This window comes from Lipophrys pholis, assembly GCF_963383615.2.
Source record: "Lipophrys pholis genome assembly, chromosome: 5".
NCBI classification, from domain to species: Eukaryota; Metazoa; Chordata; class Actinopteri; order Blenniiformes; family Blenniidae; genus Lipophrys; species Lipophrys pholis.
Genome location: NC_137628.1, coordinates 19706595 through 19729750, shown reverse-complemented (window position 1 = coordinate 19729750; position 23156 = coordinate 19706595). Strand labels below are relative to the sequence as shown.

The following is a 23156-nucleotide window of genomic DNA, read 5'->3' as shown; positions in this document are numbered from 1 at the left end:
GACTTTCGTCAGCATTTCTCTGCTGAAAGTGAAACTCTACAGTAAATCTGAGAGCATCCTACGCCAACACAAGAGCAACAATTAAACTCAACTCCCATCGCCTCTGCCGGCGTCTCCCCTGGAACTGCTGTCCCGCTCCCTCCTCCTCCTGCCATCTCTCCCACCGTGCTACCCCGGCGCTAACGATGCTGCCTTTTCATTAGACAGCCCCTGCTAATTAATCTCCATAGAGAAGAGTGACAGACCTCCCAACACACACACACACACACACACACACACACACACACACACACACACACACACACACACACACACACACACACACACACACACACACACACACACACACACACACACACACACACACACACACACACACACACACACACACACACACACACACAAGTGCACGCCAAGATATATGCAAGCACACACTCTTCTTCCTTCTCTCTCACTCCCTCGTCCCGCGTGGTGTTGGCAGCCCATTTCATGCTTTATCACGTCTTTTAATTGACAAACAAGCTGCTCTTTTCTCTTAGGCTGAGGTCTATATCACTCCCTCACTCACACACACACACACACACACACACACACACACACACACACACACACACACACACACACACACACACACACACACACACACACACACACACACACACACACACACACACACACACACACACACACACACACACACACACACACACCAAGAAAACTAGTTATCTTCATATTTTACACACACATAAACACACACACCAAAGTAAATGTCTCCCTGCTGACATATGGCCCATGCGACTGTCACACAGTTTTTGTCTCGTTGACACATTGTTTTGGAACACACACACACACACACACACACACACACACACACACACACACACACACACACACACACACACACACACACACACACACACACACACACACACACACACACACACACACACACACACACACACACACACACACACACACACACACACACACACACACACACACACACACACACACACACACACACACACACGACTTTTGGTAACATTACAAAGGGAGTGTTGTGCACATTTAAATCTGAACCGTCAACAACAGTCTGCATGGCAACTTTTTCTTTACTCTGATCTCGCTGTGAATAGTGGGAGGAATTAATATGAATTTGGACAACTGTATCTCCCTCCATCACTCATCTATTTATTTTACGCGAGCGAGCGCGCACGCGCACACACACACACACACACACTCTCACACACACCAGTAGATGCCACATGTGCATTTAAGAAGAAAACGAAGCAAAAACTGAAAAAAAGTCTGATTCCCTTAATCTGATTTCATTTTGTGCCATGCTTCACTCATCTGCCACAGGGCAAGGTCAATACAAATCACAAACTGCATATCGATTGTGATGCTGTGACACCTTTTCTTTCAAAGTAACAGAAAAACATTCTTTCAGTTTGCTCTTTATAAACCGTTGCACCATTTTCATCAAGTCAGTGTCACTGCCTAGTTAATTATAATGACATTTCAACAGTAAAGCTGACACATGGTTACTACTGTCCACCCTGGTTTAGAGGTTGAGAGTTGTTAGGTACAAATGAGCAGGTTTGCTTTTACCCTTTCCACTTTCTCATTCATAATGTATTGATGGAAATAGTTTGATTAAATAGCATTGTTCATAAAGTTTCAGGTTAAATGTTACTAATTTTGTCAAATACCTGTAGTTGAAACACTATTATTGCTACATACTGTATATATCTGGTAAAGAGGAATTGTAAAGTACAGGACTTTCTCCTTTAATCAGGCACGTTCTTGCATAAAAAAAAAAAAAAAAGATTTAAGTGTCACTGCCTGTAAGTGGGGTTGGCTTCAGAAAGCTGCAGGCTTAGTCACAACGCTCCAACACCACCTTGTTCTTTTACATTTCTGCTTTAATTGGGAGTCTGGGCAAAGTGACAACATCTACTAGGATCAAATTTGACACAAAGGCAAAGTACAAACCAGTTAAACACTTTACTTAAAATTAGAACAAAGAGTGGTATTTTGTAAAAATCTATGTTCTACATATATGACTCATGATTTCACGATACATATATAATGAAGGCGGTTTCACTTCACTGTTCAGCACCTTTGTCTTTATAAATAGATACTGTATGTACTACTTGTGTATAAATCTTTCACATATATTTTCATCCTTAACTGTCATATGAGTAGTAAATTGTTTTAAAACACAAATTCAGTTACTCACTATGATTTAACAACCACTCGTCTTTTTGGCTATTTGCTTGATTTTTCGCACAACCTTATTGTTGGTCTAATATTTCTGCATTTTCATGTGAAACTACAAATTTGATACATAAGTTGTTGTTTTTAAAAAAAAACAGTAGCCCAAAACATGAAGTTTAATATGCAGTGATGTCAGATTAAAATTTTGCATTTATTTGATCCTGAATTTTGTACTTGGATTTTAAGTTTGTTGTTTGTTATTGGCCACATGTGTGACAAGTATGACTCTGTAGTCGAAAGTAAATTTCCCCACAGGTGCAATCATGTATCTAACGATCTGAAAATGAACCAACGCAGACAACAAGTTTACAATTATTCTAAAATAACGCCAGATTTGACTAATCTCTCGATATGACTCATATGACCGACTCTGCAACAGTCATCTTGATAGAAAAAAATAAATAAATGAGTGCATACAATCGAAAGCACACAACACTATAGAATGAAAAGCGGTGAAGTGAAAGTGTGATCAGTGCCAGGATGAGTGTGTTGGTTCGGTAAGAGACACTTACTGTGATGTAGTACTGTCTCCAGATCTCTGGACAAGCCTGAGGAGAGAAAAAAACACAACAGAAAACATCAAAACCACATCGACTCAGTTAGAACAACTTTCAGTGTGCATTCGTTCCATCGTGAAAATGAAGGGAGGAATATATCATCTGGCGACGCTGGTGATACAGATTTTATGCGGAAGAAAGAAAATTATGATTGATTGATTTATTCATTGATTGAGAAAGTGGGGGGCAAACTGAATCTGAGAAACCGGCTATAGTGTCACAGTGTCATTTATTTGCCTGGCTGCCTCGCCAGGTGTCTTCCAGCATCTCTGTCTGAACCTTTATCCCTCTGATTTCTCACTGTTTTACATTCTGGGTGTCTCTGCTGCAGCCAGTCACTCTAACAGTAAGTAAAGCAGTCAGTCGTTTTGTCCCGGTGTGGCTAAAGCATTATCTCCGGGGCTTCTCCACGCTGTTCCTTAAGCGTTCCGACATCCTTTCCCAACCGCCGCCACTTCCCACTGGGAAATTGAAAATGCCGCAGTCGCCGCGGGCAACAAGATTTATCTACTTACATACCTACTGAGTGCGAGAGAGGCCGACGGAGAGAGACAGACGGAAGCCTGCGCTCTGAAAAACTAAAAGCAGTGTTCAACTTGCTCTCCACGTTTAACAATTACCGCGTTACGTGACATTTAAATCTGAACCTTCAACAACAGCCTGCATGGCAACTTTTTCTTTACTCTGATCTCGCTGTGAATAGTGGGAGGAATTAATATGAATTTCAACAACTGTATCTCCCTCCACCACTCATCTATTTCTTTTCTTTTACACACACACACACACACACACACACACACACACACACACACACACACACACACACACACACACACACACACACACACACACACACACACACACACACACACACACACACACACACACACACACACACACACACACACACACACACACACACACACACACACACACACACACACACACACACACTCCTGTTTGCTCCCTCCCTCCAGACCGCCAGGGTAGTATGTGTTGTTGTTGAGGGCGACAGGCGAGGCGAGCGACACACTCGCGCTCCATCAACCGTCTGTCTTTAATGAGAGACACAGAAAGACCCAGGGGACTGAGACCTGACTCTCTTTCTCTCTCAAACACACACTAATACATAAGAGTATAATTTGTGTGAAGAGAAGAAAAAAAAATGTTACGCCTTAGCAGAAAAGGGTAATTACATTACTATACAACTTTACACCTTTGTTTGTTGTTTAAGAAGCAATATGCAAAAGAAAAAGAAGGAGCTCAAGCCAAGGGTCTAGATGAAGAGATGAGGGAAAAAAAAGCGGGTGAGAGATTCTGAGAAAGAAAAATTGGGTTATGTGTGTCCTGGTCTACCCTTTCCCTCTGGTGTTCACCTGGTTACTCATCCATTGCACAGAGCGCAGTACATGACTGACTTGGGGGGTGGTGGGGGAGAGAGATGTGGAGGTGGAGGTGGGAGACATAAGGCAGCTTCTTACATACACGCAGGGTTTTCCATTCTATGGCATTAGTAGAAATGGGCAGGGTAATGAACGCTGCGGTGGGATAATTGTCATTGATGGTCATTAGATTCACCCTTCAGCGCCAGTGCACACGCACATACACACACACAGACACACACTCGAGCTTGCACACACATGCTCACAGCTGGAATATGCAGCATGGCAGAGACATAACTAAGCTGTAATTGCTGAAGTGTATCAATTAATGTGAACAGCAGCGTGTGTTGACCCTTGGTCGCTCATTATTACGGGAGAGAAGGGGGGGGGGGGGGGTTGAGAGTTAAAATAAGGAGATTTGGGAAAATCAAAGAGGGAACAATTGAATAAATGGGGAAAAAAAGAAAACACAATGCAAGATTTGATCATAACAGTGGTTGTTGTATTTAAATTCAATCACAGTAAGTTCTCCCAAGCTGGAGGCCATTCTGATGAGTTTGCTTAATTTGTGTTAATCCAAAAACTTTATTTTCATGCCATTAATTTATGTGTAAATATTCTCCAAATATTTGACTCAGTCTTCTTGTGTTAACACTGGTGGTATTGTTTGGGAGCAGGTTAATACATTTTTCAATTATATACTCTTCTTTTCTAAAATTTAGTATTGAGTATTTATAGTTGATTTTTTTTATGGTCTAGTGACGGCTATAGTGATCAGCCATAACATTAAGACCACCTGCTGAATAATGAGTTTCTCCCTCTTTTGTTGCCAAAACAACTCCAACCGTTGAGGACATGAACTCCACTAGAGCTCTGAAGGCATGCTGGGGTTGCAAGCACCAAGATGTTAACGGCAGATCCTTTAAGTGGAGAGGAGGGACCTCCATGGCACCGCATGCATCAGTGAGCCTTGGTCGTCCATGTTCCTGTCACCAATTCACTGCTTTTCCTTCCTTAGACCATCACTGGAAAATCCTGAGTGTTCCAGACTGGGACACCGCAGGAAAGCTGCAGTTTTGTAGAGGATCTGACCAGCCGTACAGCCATCACACGCTGTCTGCTGTTAAAGTCAATCAAATCCATACAACTGTAGATTATTCTTTTTTTCTAACACATCAGATTTGGGGACAGAATGTTGACTTTGTACAAAGTGAAGCACACCTACTAAACAGGTGCCACAATGAAAGGAAAATCAGTGTCATTTTCTTCAACTATCGGTGGTCATAATGTTCTGGCTTATAGAGTCAGTGGTGTTGGAGCTCCACTCCTCATTGTGGACGATGAAAAAAAATAAACCGCTCCAAGATATAATCTCTTTTTTAATTATAAAGAGGAGGTGGGTGGGGTCACTAGTGGACAAGGTTGAATCCATCATTTATTTAGTTTTAGTTTTTTTAAGGAGAATGAACTGGCATGTATTCTACCTATTCAATCCCCATCTTTCTGTATTGCAGTTTATTCATTTATTAGTTGCACATCCACCACAGTCTTGAATGTGTACGTGTATATTTATGTCAAAGGGCAAGGGTGGTCTGATTGAGGTTTTTACCCCGACTCGCTCTCTCAGGTCAGCTGATCAGCTGCTCCTGAGAGCAACTAAAACCAAGCGTAAGCTCAGAGGGAACCGCGCCTTTGCAGCCTAAGATGTGGAACGACTTGCCTCTGGCCATCAGACAGGCCACTTCCCTGTCTGTTTTTAAAACACGTCTTCAAACCCACCTTTTCTCTTTGAAGTTCGACAACATGTGAGCTGCAGACTTTTAATTTTACAAAGTCTTATCTTTTTAATGCCTTTTATATTACTTATGAGTTTATCCTTTAAACCTGTTTTAACTGCGTTTGTTATTTCTACTTAATGTGTGAATTATGCACTTTTACATCTTGCTTATTTTCTTGTTCAGCACTTTAATCCACTGTGGTTAATTTACAGTTCTTAATAAATGTTGCTTGCTGGTCTGTTTAGTAGTATGTGGCTTTGGATTTCTCTTTGTCAAACTATGAGGTCGTAGGTTAAGTTTTATTTTTTATTTTTTTGTGTGTGTCGTTTTGTTTTTTACATGTTCGAAATAAAAAACTTCAAATAAACAAATAAGCGCAAAGACAACCCGTGGCCTTTCTGACTTGCAGAGGAGCTTGCCCAGTCTGCACAGATGCATGATGACCACAACCTGATCGACGCATCTGGGATCAACTGTTGCACAGAGAAGCCAGATGTGTTCAGAGGGCACCAGAGACGGAGCTACTGTACTCGAACCAGTCGGTTATATAGGCTGGTTTGTAAAAATCTTGAGGAAAATGTTCATAAAGTAATGAAAAATTTAAATGTCATGCTTAAGAACCTACTATGAATGATATGTGTCTTTGCATTTGGTTTGTAGCAGGATAAATACTCACATCAAAAAAGTGTCCCGTCTTGTTGCAGCGATGGCACTGCTTGTGCCAATATGGCCGCTCAGTGCAGGAGTTGAAGACGTGTCCAGGCAGGCCACAGTTACTGCAGTGTTTGTTGGGACACTGACTGGATATGTGGCCCGGGGTGCCACAAAGAAAGCATGGCGACACCCTCTGCATTCACAGACACACAAAAACATAATACTGTTGTTTTACACACTTTGATAGACTCATTGTAAACTGTAGACGTGGCTGTGCACCGACTGGAACTTACTTTAGGCTCAGGACAGTTCTTGGAGAGATGTCCAGTCTTGTCACAATTCCTGCAGCGCACCTTTTTGTCCGTGTAGTATCTGTTTGACACCCGCCGGGCTGCTACCTTGGGGCCCCTGTCGCTGTTGTAGATCTGAGCCTGAAACACACGCAGTCAGTGCTTCAGTGACATCGGATTGTTGATGCAAATCTCCATTGGCTAATGTGGCTGAGTACAATTTTTATTATTTTACAACCCACTGAAATCAACAAACATATGCTCATACAGTTCAACACCGCCTCGACAGAACTGCATACATTATGTCTTCAGAGATTGTTGGTTTATTTCTTTGTATCATTTAGATACTAACTCATACATTTGAGAGAGAAAAATGTAAGTTTTCCACTGCTTCATTAAATTAACGTAAAACAATTTTTAATGCAACAAAAAAAAAAGCTTCTACCACTTACCTCTTTATCTTTGTCTGAAATCAACCAGCTTTCATCTTGCGTATTTGCATCTGGCAGATAAGGGGGAAAAAAAACTCATTATTAAACATATATATATATATATATATATATATATATATATATATTTTACAGTCACAATCTAAATGTAAAATTCTATTTTTGAACTATTTACGGTCAATGTTTTTTTTTTTTTAATTCTGTCAAACAGTCATTGAACTTTACAATTCTATAAAGTTAAGTTCACTACAATGGTTTTTAATTTATAGACTCCGATCACCTGACAATGTAATGCAAACAGGGAAATAACCTGCATCACATTTCTAGTAAGCTAAAGTTGTGACAGAGCTAATGTACAGTTTAGGACAAGAAAAAAATGTGAAAATGTGAGTAATGTAAAATGGCAGAAAGTTTGAGTGAAATATATCTAATATGCGTGTAGAGAAAAGAGTGTAGCTCTCCATTCCTGAGTGAAATAAAGACCCTGTTTAGTTCTAAAGTATACCTTGTATGACAAATGTCTGTGACCTTTAAAAGAAAATGGGTTTTTAACATTTTCTTATTTGAATTTGCAGCAGAATTGGAGGCAGGATTTGATAAGAAACAGAGCAGAAAAACACGAGACAATATCCAACCTTATCAAGGAGTATAAACCCTGAGGAGTAAGTCTAGTTTCCGGTAAGAAAAACACACAGAAACTGACACAGCGGCAGCTCTGCACATCTGTATAAGAGTGGCACTAACAGCACCCTGAGGGAGGCCACTGAATTCTCCTCAGGCCCACAGAACTGTAACTGACATCCAGAAATCGCAGCGCACATACACACGCACGTACACACGCACGCACAGAATAAATTATGTACTGATACCAATGACCCACACACTTGCATGCTTTTACAAACACATACAGACACACCTACACATCGACCCCTGCGATTAGCTGCTTGACAGTCTTTAGCCTTTGGACAAACATACAGCCTTGAGCCATAATCAAATATTACACTCTCCTTTGCGCCGCTCGCTCCCTGTCTTTCTTTTTCTAACTCTCTCTCTCTCTCTCTCGATCCAGACCCTTATCGCTATGCGGCTCAGCCCTCCTTCCTTTTGCTCTCTCTGTGTTTTCGACCCCCCCCCCCCCCCCTCCCTCCCCTCAGCTCCCCGGGTGAGCGGCTGCAGAGGGAGGTTATCACCTCTCTTCCCTGTCAAACAAATTAAAATGGCTGCTGTTTGGATGGGGCTTTTTTCTGCCACGACCTTCACCTCAAAAACATACACACGCCCCCCGGAAAAAACCAAAAAAAAAACACATGCGACTCTATTCGCACAAAACGAGGAACTTCAGAATGAAACAACCAATCCAATCCCAAACCAGTCTCTACTCTTTGAAAGTGATTTCACCTCATGCTAAAATGCCTCAGCGAGAACACTGTGTACAACTACAGCATCTCGGTTTCACGGGGATTACGTCTGTCATTTCCAAAAGAAAAGTCGACCATTTATCAAAGAAAATTTGGACAATACCAGCCGTGTCATAACACCTTGCACTAATGTAGAAATCAGCCTTCCACGGCTTAATGAGGTGGCGTAGTTCAATACTGCATTGTAGGTCCTGAAAAAAAATCTATTTGAATACCCCCCCCCCACCCCTTTCTTCTCTACATGTAAGAGAATGTCTGATTACTGGTAAATAGAATGAACCCATAATTAAAAAAAATATATATATAAAAAAAATTCAATAAAACTAATTACAGGTGATTGATAGAGAGCACTAATGCTGTTTGTTGGCGTTAAAATTCCACACAAATATTTACACCCACAAGCAACTTTACAGTCACCAGTTAACTTCAAATACATGTTTTTTGGCCTGTGTGAGAAAACGGGAGCACCCAGGCATGTACAGAGAGAACATGCAAGCTCCACATGGAAAGGCCTAGTATGGACTGTGACCCATGACCTTCTCAATATGAGGTGAGACTGCTAACCACTATATGTGCTGGGTGTGAGTCACTTGGAAACTACAAGGAATTAGTCACATGGTCGATGAATGTCTCCTCTGTGGACACTCCTCTCAAGTTAGATGATGTTTAGGCAAATGTGCTGCCCATACTTCAAAGAATGATTCTCTCAGCAGATTATTTTGAGCTCATATGGTTTCAGTACAGTCAAAAATACTTTAACTGGAGCAAAAACTATCAAAAAAAAACCCAAACACCTAAACTGGATCAAGACTTCAAAAAAAAAAGGGGAGAATTTCACATTTACAGTACTTGGTTTTATTTATTTATCTACAATCATAACTTTTCTTATCTATAAATGGGAAATGACATAATAGAGAAAAGCTGTCATGGCATGAAAGAGGCGCATTTAGTTAAACATCAAAGTGATTATTGAAATAGTGGGTTGATTAACTTATTACTTAATTCTTTAACTGAAAGTACACCTCGTATGTAATGTAATGGTAATTTGGTCATTGGCTTACACAAGCAATGTCGATCTTGTGAATGGGAAATAATTTGCATCTCTGGTGGAGCTTTTTTGTGTCAGGTCATTTCCATGTGTTTTCACTCCATTATAATGAGAATTAAATCAAGTTACTGGATTTTTAAGTTTTTCTGATATTTAAAAAAAATAAGCCTTTGGACTTTATAAGTTTCGTGGCCCCATTAAGTTCTCACACATACCTCAAGGGGATTGCTGAAGTCAGTTGGCTGCAGTTCACAACCTCACCACTAGATGCCAGAAAAGCCAGTGTGCTTGAAATGAAATGTTTAGTGTTTTCATATCAGTATTTTCACTTGAACATTTTTATGTGTTTTTTGTCGTGGTTCTCGCTTCAACTCTTATATTTAATGTAGCCAAAGATCTATACATGATGTTTTCACATGTCTGTGTGGGGGTATATGTGCGGGAGTTACACAACAATCTGCACCCAGTCAATGGGCAGCTTGAAAAAACAGGCAAGGGTGAAAGGTGTGTGTTGGCGTTAGTGACTCAACGAAAGTCATTCCCAAAGCGTCTCCCGGGGGGATCTCCCAAATAAAGAGCAGGAAGCTTTCCCTTAATCTAACACACACACACACACACACACACACACACACACACACACACACACACACACACACACACACACACACACACACACACACACACACACACACACACACACACACACACACACACACACACACACACACACACACACACACACACACACACACGGATAAAGGGTGAAGCTCTTTGTCATGGCCGAGGAATCAAACACATGGGTGAGGGGGGGGGCCGTGGAGGGGAGGAAAGAAGAAGAGGGTGGGTGGTGGGCTGTTGTCTGTACACAGGGTGAAAATATGCTAATCAACACTGAGGCCCCGTTCAAAAAAAAAATCAAACCATCAGAGCTTCGTTCCATCGTGGCCCAGCAGATCTGAAGGAGTCAGGAGCTGAAAAAGCAGATGGCAGCGGCTTCACCGAGCAGCTGAACAGACTCAAGAGAGTCCTCCGCCATGTTGACTGCAACTGTTCAATTTCAACTGATCTAATGGTGAAGTGTTCCTTTTAGCCATCTTTGCTTGGTTAGCCCAAATCAAAAAAAAGTGGGTGTCATGGCCTATCATAGCTGGGGACGACATCTGACAAAACTTGGATTTTGGGACGGCAAGTAAGATCCAAGTTGTTACCGATCATCCCATTTGCTGTACTTTCTGAGGGTTGCACTAATTTTGATTGTGCGGGACATCTCGTACATTATCTCATCATTCTGTCGTCGAGGGAAATTCAACACAATGACATGGAAAAGGGGGAGAAACGGAGAGGGAGGGATGGATCAGGGGAGAGAAGGCGACAGATGCTACCTGTCTGTCTCATAGGTACCCTGATTACTAGAAGATGAGGAGGAGAGGGGAGGTGGCTGCATGCCTGTTCATCAGAGTCGGCAGAACAAAACAAAAAGGAGGAATGGGGGGCGGGGGGGTGGGGGGATGTGCTAGAAGCATTGAATCTGTCCTTTCTACCACTGAGAACAGAACGGAAGTGTACGTGTGGCTAATGAACCATGAACACCCAGCTCTCGGGGGGGTGACACACACACACACACACACACACACACACACACACACACACACACACACACACACACACACACACACACACACACACACACACACACACACACACACACACACACACACACACACACACACACACACACACACACACACACACCATCAGAAATGCACAACTGCTATAAAATGTGTCAGCCTTGTCACAATCATATACACTTACCATGACCCTGCTTTCTAATATGTGTATGCGTCACCTACAAGCTGTTCTTCCTTCTGTCACAGCAACATCAAAGGCTCGGACTGACCCGCCTTTACGCTATCTCTCTTTCCTTGTCCTGACACTTAAACAGGCATCTCAAGCAAGCCCGCCCATTGTACAATGTTGTTGACTAGACCTATTAACACTGACGCACACATACACACACTAACAGACATACACACACACACACTAACTAATACACACACACCCACAAATGGGAGTGAAAAAGGAGCCTTGCCCCCCAAATGGAGGTTATGTTTGATACTGAAACGACAAGGCTGGATTAGCAACACTATACATGACAATGGTGAGGGTGGGTGGGAGCGTGCAGGCTCTGCATATGTTTGCGTGTGAGCTTGTGTGCACATGGGGGGGAAAAAAAAAAAAAAGTGCTTCCTTTGTGACATCACCCCTGCCCTACAGCCTTGCCCTCTGCGAGGTTAAACACACCAAAAGGTTGGCAAAGTCAAGACGCAGAGACGCACGCACAAGGCCGCTCTCCTCCAACTCTGTTTTTGTGTGTGTGTGTGTGTGTGTGTGACAGAAATGTCTGAACGGGCTGTAAGAAACAACAGCGAAAAGAAAAGGAGAACAAGTGAGATGAGAAAAGAGAGGGAGAAAGAGGAGAGGATGGAGAATACTGCAACACAACAGGGCACAGGTTGGCAGAATAACAAATGAAGAGGAGTGGAAGAAGCAGCAGAGTTGGATGAAATAAATGTGGATGAATAATTTACCGTTACGTTTAAATAAGTTGTCTGTTTAAACTGACCAGTTAATCTCATTGTGCAGTTTAAATGTATCCGCTGTGTAGGTGTAGATGGTTTCATGAATGCATTATTGCTCTAAAAGCAGAAGTATATAAATACAGAAATATACGGTACAGAAAATTAAACGGTTTACACCACCACCTCTGATTGATAGAGAAGCTCAGCTCCCTTTCAAATGAAGAGTAAATTATGTTATATTAAGTCTTTGGTTTGTCAAGATGAACAGCCACTGACACGGCTTCACTCGATGAGCCACAGGAGAGAAGAAAACACCATCTTCAGAAAATGCAAAAGTCGCTGAAGGACATATGTAATAGACACTTCTAAAAGTTAGTGGATTTCTTTGTATTTCTATTTCAACTCTTGGAGTTGTGAATGCTGGTCTGCAAAAGCTTTCAATGAGACTAAGAAATTGTGAAGACTCATTCTCCTGTGCCCTAATACAAGTCAAAACACAAAGTATTAGTGTTTTGTGTCCTTTGTCATTGTCTTCAAGTCAAAACACTTTTACATATTTCAAATGTTATATATACGAACACCATGTGCTCTGATAATGATGCATGGATGGAGAAAATGTGGAGGAAACTGCAAGACATTGCAAATATCACATGGTTCTGTTGGTTTTTATTTAATTTTTTACAGTACAGCAGTTGTCTGCAGGGTGAGTTTCCACTTGCTTTCCTGCTCTCACCTAAAACGGATTGTCTTTTCAAAGAACTTGTAATTTGTCATTGATAAATACATCTGAAACTATGAGAAGGACACAAAAATAAACTGTCAGACATATCCGACCAAATCTTAAAATGTTTAAGAGGAATAAGGTGCAAAAGTCCTAAAAAGCATAATTAATGAAACAGACAGAGAAGCCAATATTTTATATCGCTCTCAAAAACCTTGGCAATGACTTAATAACTTAAGGCTTACAAGGAAATAAGTATGCCAGTAATGAACCAGAATTTCTTTCTGCTGCACGATGTGAGTTAAATATCATGATCACTCAACTCAAGAAGCTTCCTGGAGACAAACCTTTCATGTAACACACTGACATTTATATAAAATACAATATTCTGCCATTGGAGCTTGGCAAAAAACTGAAATGCAGGCAGATGCCATCACCGTGGTCCCTGTTGAGTTTGCCTGTGTTTGGCCAACACATATTTCAGGCCGCCTCTGATTATTTGATATCCATCTCCCTCTCCCCCCCCCCGTGACATATCGAGTGCTCACCCCCTGCCAGCCCGTGCCACCTCCTCCCTCTCTTTTCTTTGCCCCCCTTCTACACCATGTTGGCAGCCAGGGCAGGGCAGGTGGCCAAACCTGTCAGTCAAAGCACCGTGGCCACGCGGCAACACCACAGACACCAATTACCACCCAGCAGGGGCGCGGCCTGGCAACCGCATGGCAACCACATGGTCCAATCAGGGTACACAACAACAGGGACCGGAGAAGGCCAAGAAAAGTGAGCAAGGCTATGTGTGCACCGCTGGAGTGTGTGTGTGTGTGTGTGTGTGTGTGTGTGTGTGTGTGTGTGTGTGTGTGTGTGTGTGTGTGTGTGTGTGTGTGTGTGTGTGTGTGTGTGTGTGTGTGTGTGTGTGTGTGTGTGTGTGTGTGTGTGCGTGCGTGCGTGTGTGTGCGTGCGTGCAGAGGATTCATGTTCAAGTTATCCGAAGCCGAGCCATTGCATTTTAACACGGGACAGGTACTCATTGTGTCTTTTTAATATCCGTTAGCGGCCCATTTAGTGGAGATTTTCGATTTGAGCACAAAACGTATCTTCACAGATCTGTTGATCATCAGAGTGGTTCTTATTGAACACATCGTCCGGATCCACCACCAGTTCTGCTGGTCCAACCAAAGCACTGAAAACTGACCCATGTAATCAACTGAAACATGCATGGATGGCTTCTCCAAAGGCTACGTTACTGGACAATACAGCAATGATGAAAGATGTGACAATGGTTTGCCATTTTTACATTTCAAATGACATTTTGATGGCCACACTAATCTAATGATGAATCCGTACCAGATTATGTCAGTGATTCGTGGCTTTAAACTGATTTGAAGAGTTTTGGGTCATTTATGAAAAGGAGCAAACCAAACTTTTAATGAGAAGATAAAATTGTAATAATCGACTTGTCTTCAGTATTGTGACACATTGCAAATGAAGACATGTTTACTGAAGCCGTCCCTTCACACAAACAGCAGTTTTTGACACATGATTTTTGAGATGATGAAATCAGCTCACTGACACATACAGCAACTGTTCATACCATTAATATATCACTAGCCATTATTTTAATCAATGTGTGTATAAAAAAAAAAAAATAGTGTAACTATACTTATTTTAAAATTCTGAGTGTCGATTCAAAAATGTGTGTTAGGAACATGTAATTGGCATTTTCTCACAACTTTCTGAACATTTCACAGACCTAAAAGATGATGAAATTGACAAATGAAACAGTAAAAATGCTCGCACAGAAGTTCAACTGTTTGGGTGTATCAATGGTAACATGTTTGATTTAATAGACCAGCCGGTGGAGTTTTAATTGAGTATGGTTACCGAGTGGTCTATAGTCTCCAAATGTTTTCTATTTTGTGGCAAAAGGCATACCTGCACAAACCAACACGCGACAGTCGAGGAAAACTGGCCAGATTATTCATGGAGCTCTTTTTGTCTTGGGCGGTGAGACACACTAACACGGTGGCACACATCGGCTGTAAGGGGCAAATATATTTTAATAAAACCAGTGAGTTGCAACCTCAATTTCATTTTGATGAATTTCCTCCTGCGGGAGTGAGGCAGGCAGTGGGCGGGCGGGTGAAACGGTAGGAGAAGGAAGCGGGGTGATGGGGGGGCTGGGAGGCAGATAGAATTTTCATGATTGTTATTTTTGTTATTATACAGAAGGGGGGTGCAGGGGGGGTTAGATAAACGGCGTTGGTTAATCTGAGCCATTTTGTGAAGCGCTCCATTATCGGGCAGGTTGGGCACGTCGAGGGGGTTATTTTTCCGTGGGATCTTTGGCCCCGGTAATTAAGCTCCATTCACCAGGCCCTGTTCCCCAAATTAAAAATTTGTCATTAAGTGGAATTTACCATAATGCGTTTTTATCTGCCGGCGCTTCAGCATGTGTGCATGCATGCATGCGTGTGTATGTGTATGTGTATGGGGGAGAGGGGTAAAGGAGGGGCAAAGGGAAAGAGTAACCCAACCAATAAGGGGTTACTCTGTGGCACACAAACACACACACTTGGAGGAGAAACGGCAAATTGAAAAACTGAAATAATCCTGGACAACAGCACACACACACACACACACACACACACACACACACACACACACACACACACACACACACACACACACACACACACACACACACACACACACACACACACACACACACACACACACACACACACACACACACACACACACACACACACACACACACACACACACACACACACACACACACACACACACACACACACACACACACACAAATCCTTCAAATCCACAGCCTTTAGGGTAATTAAATAATAGTGCTTTAAAGTTCTAATTTAGATTTGGCTTTTTCCGTTCCAAGTCCTACTGTATGGCACACAGCTCCCCCTCTGACACACACAGACACAAATCAGTCAGTCACAGTGTGTTTATAGACTTCATGCAGCGAGATAGCCCTCGATGGGCAGAGAACGTTGGAAGGAGTGAATGATTAAAGAGCAGAATCTCTGTCTCTATAGGCTTTATAAAACAATACAATTATTAGTCTTTAATTAGAGCGGCCCCTCTGTGGGACAGGGGACAGACAAAGAACAATAGAGGATTAGAAGAGGAGCGCCTAATATGGCTCTTTTATCGCTTCATTCAAATACAGTTTCTAAATGCATCCAGCTGTCCTTTGCACCTGGCAGTCAGAAGTTAGGAGTCCCAAATAGATTTGAGAGCACAGGAATAAAATTATGTTCCTTTTTTTAGAGCAGCACCAATTATTTCCCTATTATTTTTCTGTTACGTTGGCAACCAACGACTTTAAATCTGTAAACCGTTTACCACATCCATTTGACGCCTGACAGTGGACCACTGTGTATGTCCTTCTTGACCCCGTTTGTTATTCAGGTCTCGTTTACACTGTTTAATTTAAAGAAATTAACAAGATGCCCCTAAAAGTCATACATTTACAAAAATCCTAATATAATTGCTCAATTCTTTATGAAAAAAAGAGACAATTCACTTACATAACAACCAATTCTTCCACTTCATACATTATTGAGAAAATATAAAGGGTGATTTAATTCAACTCCGCTTTACTCAAAATACAACGTAGCCACCTCATGGCACTTTGGAGTCAGTTCAAATAAAGAAATAAAATAACACTCCCTCGTGAGCAAGCACAATCGACACTGGAAAGAGAATAAGTGCCTTTTACAGGAAGAGACTTCCAATAGATCCAAACTCCAGGAGGGGTTAGGGCGGGGGTGTCATAGATGCCTGCCAAAACCAGTTCGCAAAAGGATTTAATTTGGCACAAAGTAAAAACCAAATGAATTATCTGCAAATATTTTAATGTAAATAGAAACATTTTCAGGGTGCATTTGAAGATTTTTATGGGTCTGACCCAGTTGAGATCAAGTTGGGCTTTACAGGTCCCTGGACTAGAATGAATTAAACAACCCTGCATTAGGGGATAAAAAGAGAAAAAACAGAATGGAGAGAGCAACAAGCAAACCAACAGTTTAACAATCATAAAAAAAAGCTAATCAAGACACTGCAGACCAGACAGAGGTGGGAGGCACAGATCTTTGCTATCATAAAGCGGAAAAAAGGAGCATGATATAAAGGATTTAGAAAGTATCAGATGAAAGGTTTTCCCCAGATGAGGTAATGCAGATGTTGATTAATTATAGGAGTAGTTTTTTTCTAGAAATTCAGAATTGACTAAAATGGTGTCCAGACCTGAACCCTGGTTACAGGTGCCTGCTCGAATGTAATAGAGTGAAGATGCACGAGTCAATCCAAGTCGACCAAAACATCATATTCTTTCACAGCGATGGATGAGGGCACTGCGTGTTAAGAATTAACAGCCCTCATGACAAAAATGTGCATGAACGGTGATCGTTTTGGACAGCTTTCCTTCAACTGTCACCACAGAAACATGAATATTGCTGTGCCTTGAGGGGAAAAACCCCACGAAATATTTCAATCTGCCTGAATGCCACCAGAGAGCAAAGCTTTGAAAGTAAGGTCCTAAATGAACAGACGGGGATGAGGACTGAGAGACAAGAGAAAGAGCAAAGGAGAAGAGTGCTAAAATGTAAAGAGGAGAAAGATAGCAGGAGGAGAAGGGGGGGTGGACAGATGGCAGAGGTTATGCCTGGCTGAAGGGGCAAGACGGGAGGAGGCTATTCTGCGTGTATGCTTGTGTGTAATGGGAGGAATCACCAAGCTCTGCCATCACATGTGCAACTCATCTTTAATCCCTCCATCTCACCTCCAGGTCTTCCTCAAAGCCCCCCTTGGTCTTCTCTCTTTAATTCCCGTCCCATGACTCCTTGTTCTCAAATGGATATTCCAACAAATATTAAAGGCCTTTTTCTTTTGATATCAACCTGGGCGCTCGGCCCACGGGGCTCCGGATTGGCTGCAGATATTATTCAGTGATGAACAAAATAATTAGCCTTTTCACATTTGATTGACATGTAAAACCTGGTTGAGGTAAACTACAGGCCGAGCTTAACAACAACATGCTGTCAAAGTATCCAAACGCGTGTGCCGTCAAACCAGAGCACAGGGAGGAATGGAAGAATGGCAGGGGGAGAGAATACGGCGAGATAGAGGGTCTTATTTACTGTCGTTTAATTTACTCCTCTCTTTTCCATTCTTCCCTTGGTTTTTCTGACAGGTAATAAAAAGCAGGAGCTTTCCTGACAAGCCCATTTGAATTTGGATTGAATAATATAACTGTAGGGTTTCCCACATAACGCTCTGTCCAAGCGTGGAGCAGTGCAGAGACGCCACAGAGGCTGCCGGTGTGGGTTTTACGTGTGTGTGTGTGTGTGTGTGTGTGTGTGTGTGTGTGTGTGTGTGTGTGTGTGTGTGTGTGTGTGTGTGTGTGTGTGTGTGTGTGTGTGTGTGTGTGTGTGTGTGTGTGTGTGTGTGTGTCAATAGTATTCATCACTGTGCGGGGCGAGCGAGAGGGATGCTGACGTCATGATACTTAATGCAGCAATAATAATGAATTCCTGCAACTCGCCACCATACCACTCCAATATGTTAATCTCCACATCTGTGCCCAACACCTCCCTCTCATTTTCTTCAGCCCCTCTCCCTTATTCCCTCCTCTTGCTTCTGCACTTCTCCAAGACCCCTTCATCCCACCTCTTCTCCTTGTCTTACCTCATCCCGCCACTCGCAATGCCTCCCTTGCCCTCCTCCCTCCTTCTTCCACAAGCTCTCGGAAGCTGTTGAAATCCCATTCCCCGTGGGGCAGGCTAAATTGAATTGCCGTGTTTATATGAACAACAGGGCCGTTGCTTTAATATACCTTAGAGTTTATGCCTAATGCCTCCCTGCTAATACCACTGGAGCTTCAACACTCGCTCATCACAAGTCGCTTTTATAGAAGTCATAAAAGAAACCGACTGGCGAGGGGATGAGGGTGGAGAGATACTCCAGGAGTGTGCCTGTTTGTAAACAAGAGGGAGAAAGAGAAGAAGAAATGAGAAGCCTGTTAATGCATCTTAACAAGTTATCTGTGTTCTATCAGACTTCTCCACAAGATCATCCTACAGTACCTCCTCGCTATGAACACACAGGCAAACACACACAGAGTCCTCAAGTGTGGATGAAAAGAAAAGGGGCGACACAGGGAGGCAGGAAGATTTTTTTTAGATTAGTGAGTAATGCTGAATAAATATCCGGAGTTTTGGTTGAAGGAATCAGTCATGCTCGTCGACTTGCAAACATCCTCCATTTTCACTCAGTCTCCCCCTCCTTTTTTCCCCTCCTATTCTCTCTCTCGCCCCCTTTCTCTCCTGGCCCTGTGTCACCCTACAAAAGGCCCCAAGTACAAAGGAGAGAAACAGGCCTGAGACATTCAACCCAATTACTATTGATCAGTCTGCACTCAAAGGACAGCAATGCACTCACCTGCACGCATGCACACAGCCATGCAAGCACTCATACGCTAATCTGTCGAGATAAAACAAGTCCAGTAAGGTCAGGGACGATTATTTGTTCACAGATGATTTTTAAACATTTGGCACAAAATTGTCTTACAATAAAAAAAGGAAAATAGATCCAACACTTTTTTTATCCATGACTTTAAAACAGCGACTATCTACCCTGTCTCATAGTTTACATTTGTTGATTTGAGTTATAAAAAGATGAAAGTGCCAAATCAAAGGAGAGCTGATGACTCGTCTTTAGAAAGACACTCATGGAAGCAGATCTTGTTGCTACTGAATGACACAAGAACACAAAAAACTCGATTAAACGGTCAATATAAAAAAAAAATAATTTCTATAGCAAAAATAAAATAAAAAGATGAGCACTAAAGCAAAAACCCTAAAGATGGAGCGCTAGCATGAGAAATTAAATTCCAGAATATTTTATGTTGGTTGTCACAATGTGATACAGTAATATAGAAATGACAGTGATTTATTTCCAATGCGGTTTCAATGATTTACTGTTATGGCATATTTTATTCCTGAATTACTCCCAACAATTACATTTTTCCACAAGCACCCAAAACAAAGTCAGTTGTATTTTTCACCAACAACATTTTCTGTAGTTATACAGCAAGTTTACGATGTCTTCCTCAACAAAAACATTTCGGAATTTTTTTTCAAGAAAGCTAGAAAATAGCATAAATCTGGATTTTGAATCACAGTAGTTACTTCCAATTACATCTAAAATTGCATACAGGTTCAAGAAAACTCCAATCTAGTAAAGCAATGCTGTATTTGTTGCTGGCACTTAATAGGTTTAAATTCAGTCGTCACAGATATTCATACACCCAGTTCTGATGGTGCTGCCTTTTCAGTGGGATTAATACAACCAGCAGTAGAGACCAATCTTGTTGGAAACACCTGGCTAACTGATTTATGATTTAAATTCACAAAATGTAATTTGAATTCAGCATTAGATTGCTTTCAACTTTGCAGCGATACAAGTGGTACATCTTACCACGTTGAATTTTATTGGCAGATAGGAATACAAGACCTGGGGAAAATGGCTGTATGCTGTCAAGTGGCACCGTAAAAACTAACAGCAGCTATAGGAGACACTGGGGACAATCCAAAAGGAATGTTTTTGATCGTTGACTAAACCTTTTAAAAGTTTGCGCAGCCTAGCTTGCAGGTACACACACACACACACACACACACACACACACACACACACACACACACACACACACACACACACACACACACACACACACACACACACACACACACACACACACACACACACACACACACACACACACACACACACACACACACACACACACACACACACACACACACACACACACACACACACACACACACACACACACACACACACACAAAAGTAGTCTCACATTAAGAGTGTGATTAACTCTGCGTGTTGTCTGGAAGCCTGTGCCAAAATATCAATGACTAAACTCCAACGAGTCAGTAACTATCTCCTTCGCTCTGATTTTATCCCCCAATAATTAATTTTCTCTCCCAACGCCGACTTCGGCTTTATCGGTCGCTCGCTGCCAGAATCTCAGCATTCCATTTAACCATAATCCCTCGGATAAAGGGGCGGCCTAGGTGTGCTAATGCACGGGTGTGCGTGCGTGTGTTGCTGCGTGCACGAGCAAAGAATTAAACTTCATTCGCAGACACACAATGTGTCAAACCAGTTATACAGATGTGCACATCGAGCTTGTCCCATCAATACAGAGGAAAATCATCCCACTGATGAAGCATACGTTTAGACACGTCACGCTCTGGAGTAGCGAGTCTCAAAGTACAGGAGGAGGACAAAATGTTCACCATCATCTGAGTGACCTCTAAAACACGTCGTGGTTACAAGCTGGATTAGCTCTGGAAAGCCTATAGCATGAATCCAAAGACGGCAGGCCCAGCATAGCAACAGCCACGTAACAGGGGCTTGGTCTGGTTGTATGGTAAAAGGTTGGGAATGGGAGTGGAGGCATAAAGAGATGGGGTGGATGGAGGAAGGGGTGGAGCTAAGGGATTAAAAAGAGAAAAGTGGAGTGTGGGCTTACACGCACTCTTATGCTGGAGTTTGGAGACATTCCTTGCTAACATGTGCTTTTTTAAGAAATTTGTAGCATAGTCTGCCAATAAACTACCAATATGTTACCACTGTGTGACAGTCCTCTCACTATAGTTTTCAGCGGATTTCTCAGAGCCTACATCTGCATGTTTGCATAAAGTCGGCATGTACCTTTTGTCATATCTGGAAACCGTTTTTAAAAGAGATGGGACTGTAGAGCTATGACACATCCTGCACATCAAAGACCCAATGTGTCAGCATGTCTGAATAAATCTACAGTAATTCTCCTTCTGTAAATAAACAGACAATATAAAGGTTGAAAGATTGAGGTGACGTCACTGGAAATGTGACTAGCCTGATCCATCTTGGAAAAAGTATTACAGATACCACAGATACAGTAATGTGTCTTCCACAGTGATTTTATACAACAGGGAGGAAATACTTGTACTTTATCTGTTATTTGTTGGCATTCCCCTCTCAGGACGGCTGCTTAAGTGTTTAACATGTTCCACCAAACATCTAAATCCTGGTATTTAAGGGCCTATTAACTGGCAATCTCTCAGATCCTAATGGGACTCCTAATTAGTGCCTTATTGAAGGCAGGTGTGAGGGAAAGGTCAGCCAGCTAAGCTTACACATGTAAAAGATGCAGAGAACAGCAGCATCATTACACGGCAGTCCCACCACATATAACAGTGGGTTAAATCAGAATTCAATCAATGAACGACACAAAGGGCAAAGAACTCGAGAAAAAGAAGAGAGGAGGTGAAGGTGGTGGTTGGGGGGGGGCAGAGAGAGGAAGAGGAGGGAAGAGCTGGATTCACTGAAATTAAAGTGAGTGCCAGTTAGGCCAGACCAGGCCCAGCTGGTCTCTGTCTGACGAAAGCCTTAATTAAGAGACATGGGGAGAAGCCTTGGAATGGCCACATACACACTGCCAGGAGCCTCTGGAGAGGAAACTGCTAAACAGGCACACGTGTGTCTGTGTGGTACACTGCCAAGACACACACGCATACACTTGCAGCTTTATCCGTGTACGGCCTTCTCCTTGATATAATGCATTCATCAGCTCCTTCACCAAATCCTATCAATCACAAATAACCGTCTCACCCTAAACATAGTTGTAACTTTAGCTGTAAATCTACATCTTAACCCTCACATGCGTATAAAGTTAATATGAAACCTTGGCACCGTTTACATGACGATTCAAATGAAAACCCATGGAAATGTTCTGTTCATACAGCAATACAATGGCAGAAACACTAAAAACGGTGAAGTTAACATGCCAGGCAACAAGTTGGCACAATACATTATAAACATTAACAATGGTGGGTACAGGGACCTTTGTATGAGCAGACGACGAAGTTGGATTGCTACTATGGTGACTCTCAACTACAAA

The 23156-nt window shown here is 42.2% G+C and overlaps 1 protein-coding gene across 1 annotated transcript in view; it reads right to left on the bottom strand.

Moving 5' to 3' along the window:
* Positions 1 to 23156, bottom strand: part of zcchc7 (zinc finger, CCHC domain containing 7) — a 52090-nt gene that overhangs the window by 11612 nt on the left and 17322 nt on the right. Inside the window, exons 4-7 of the mRNA XM_080464710.1 lie at positions 7394 to 7443; positions 6945 to 7082; positions 6674 to 6844; positions 2793 to 2828 (exon numbers count right to left, since the gene is read on the bottom strand). Of these exons, the coding sequence (XP_080320836.1) occupies positions 2793 to 2828; positions 6674 to 6844; positions 6945 to 7082; positions 7394 to 7443 (395 nt within the window). The remainder of the gene's footprint in view (positions 1 to 2792; positions 2829 to 6673; positions 6845 to 6944; positions 7083 to 7393; positions 7444 to 23156) is intronic.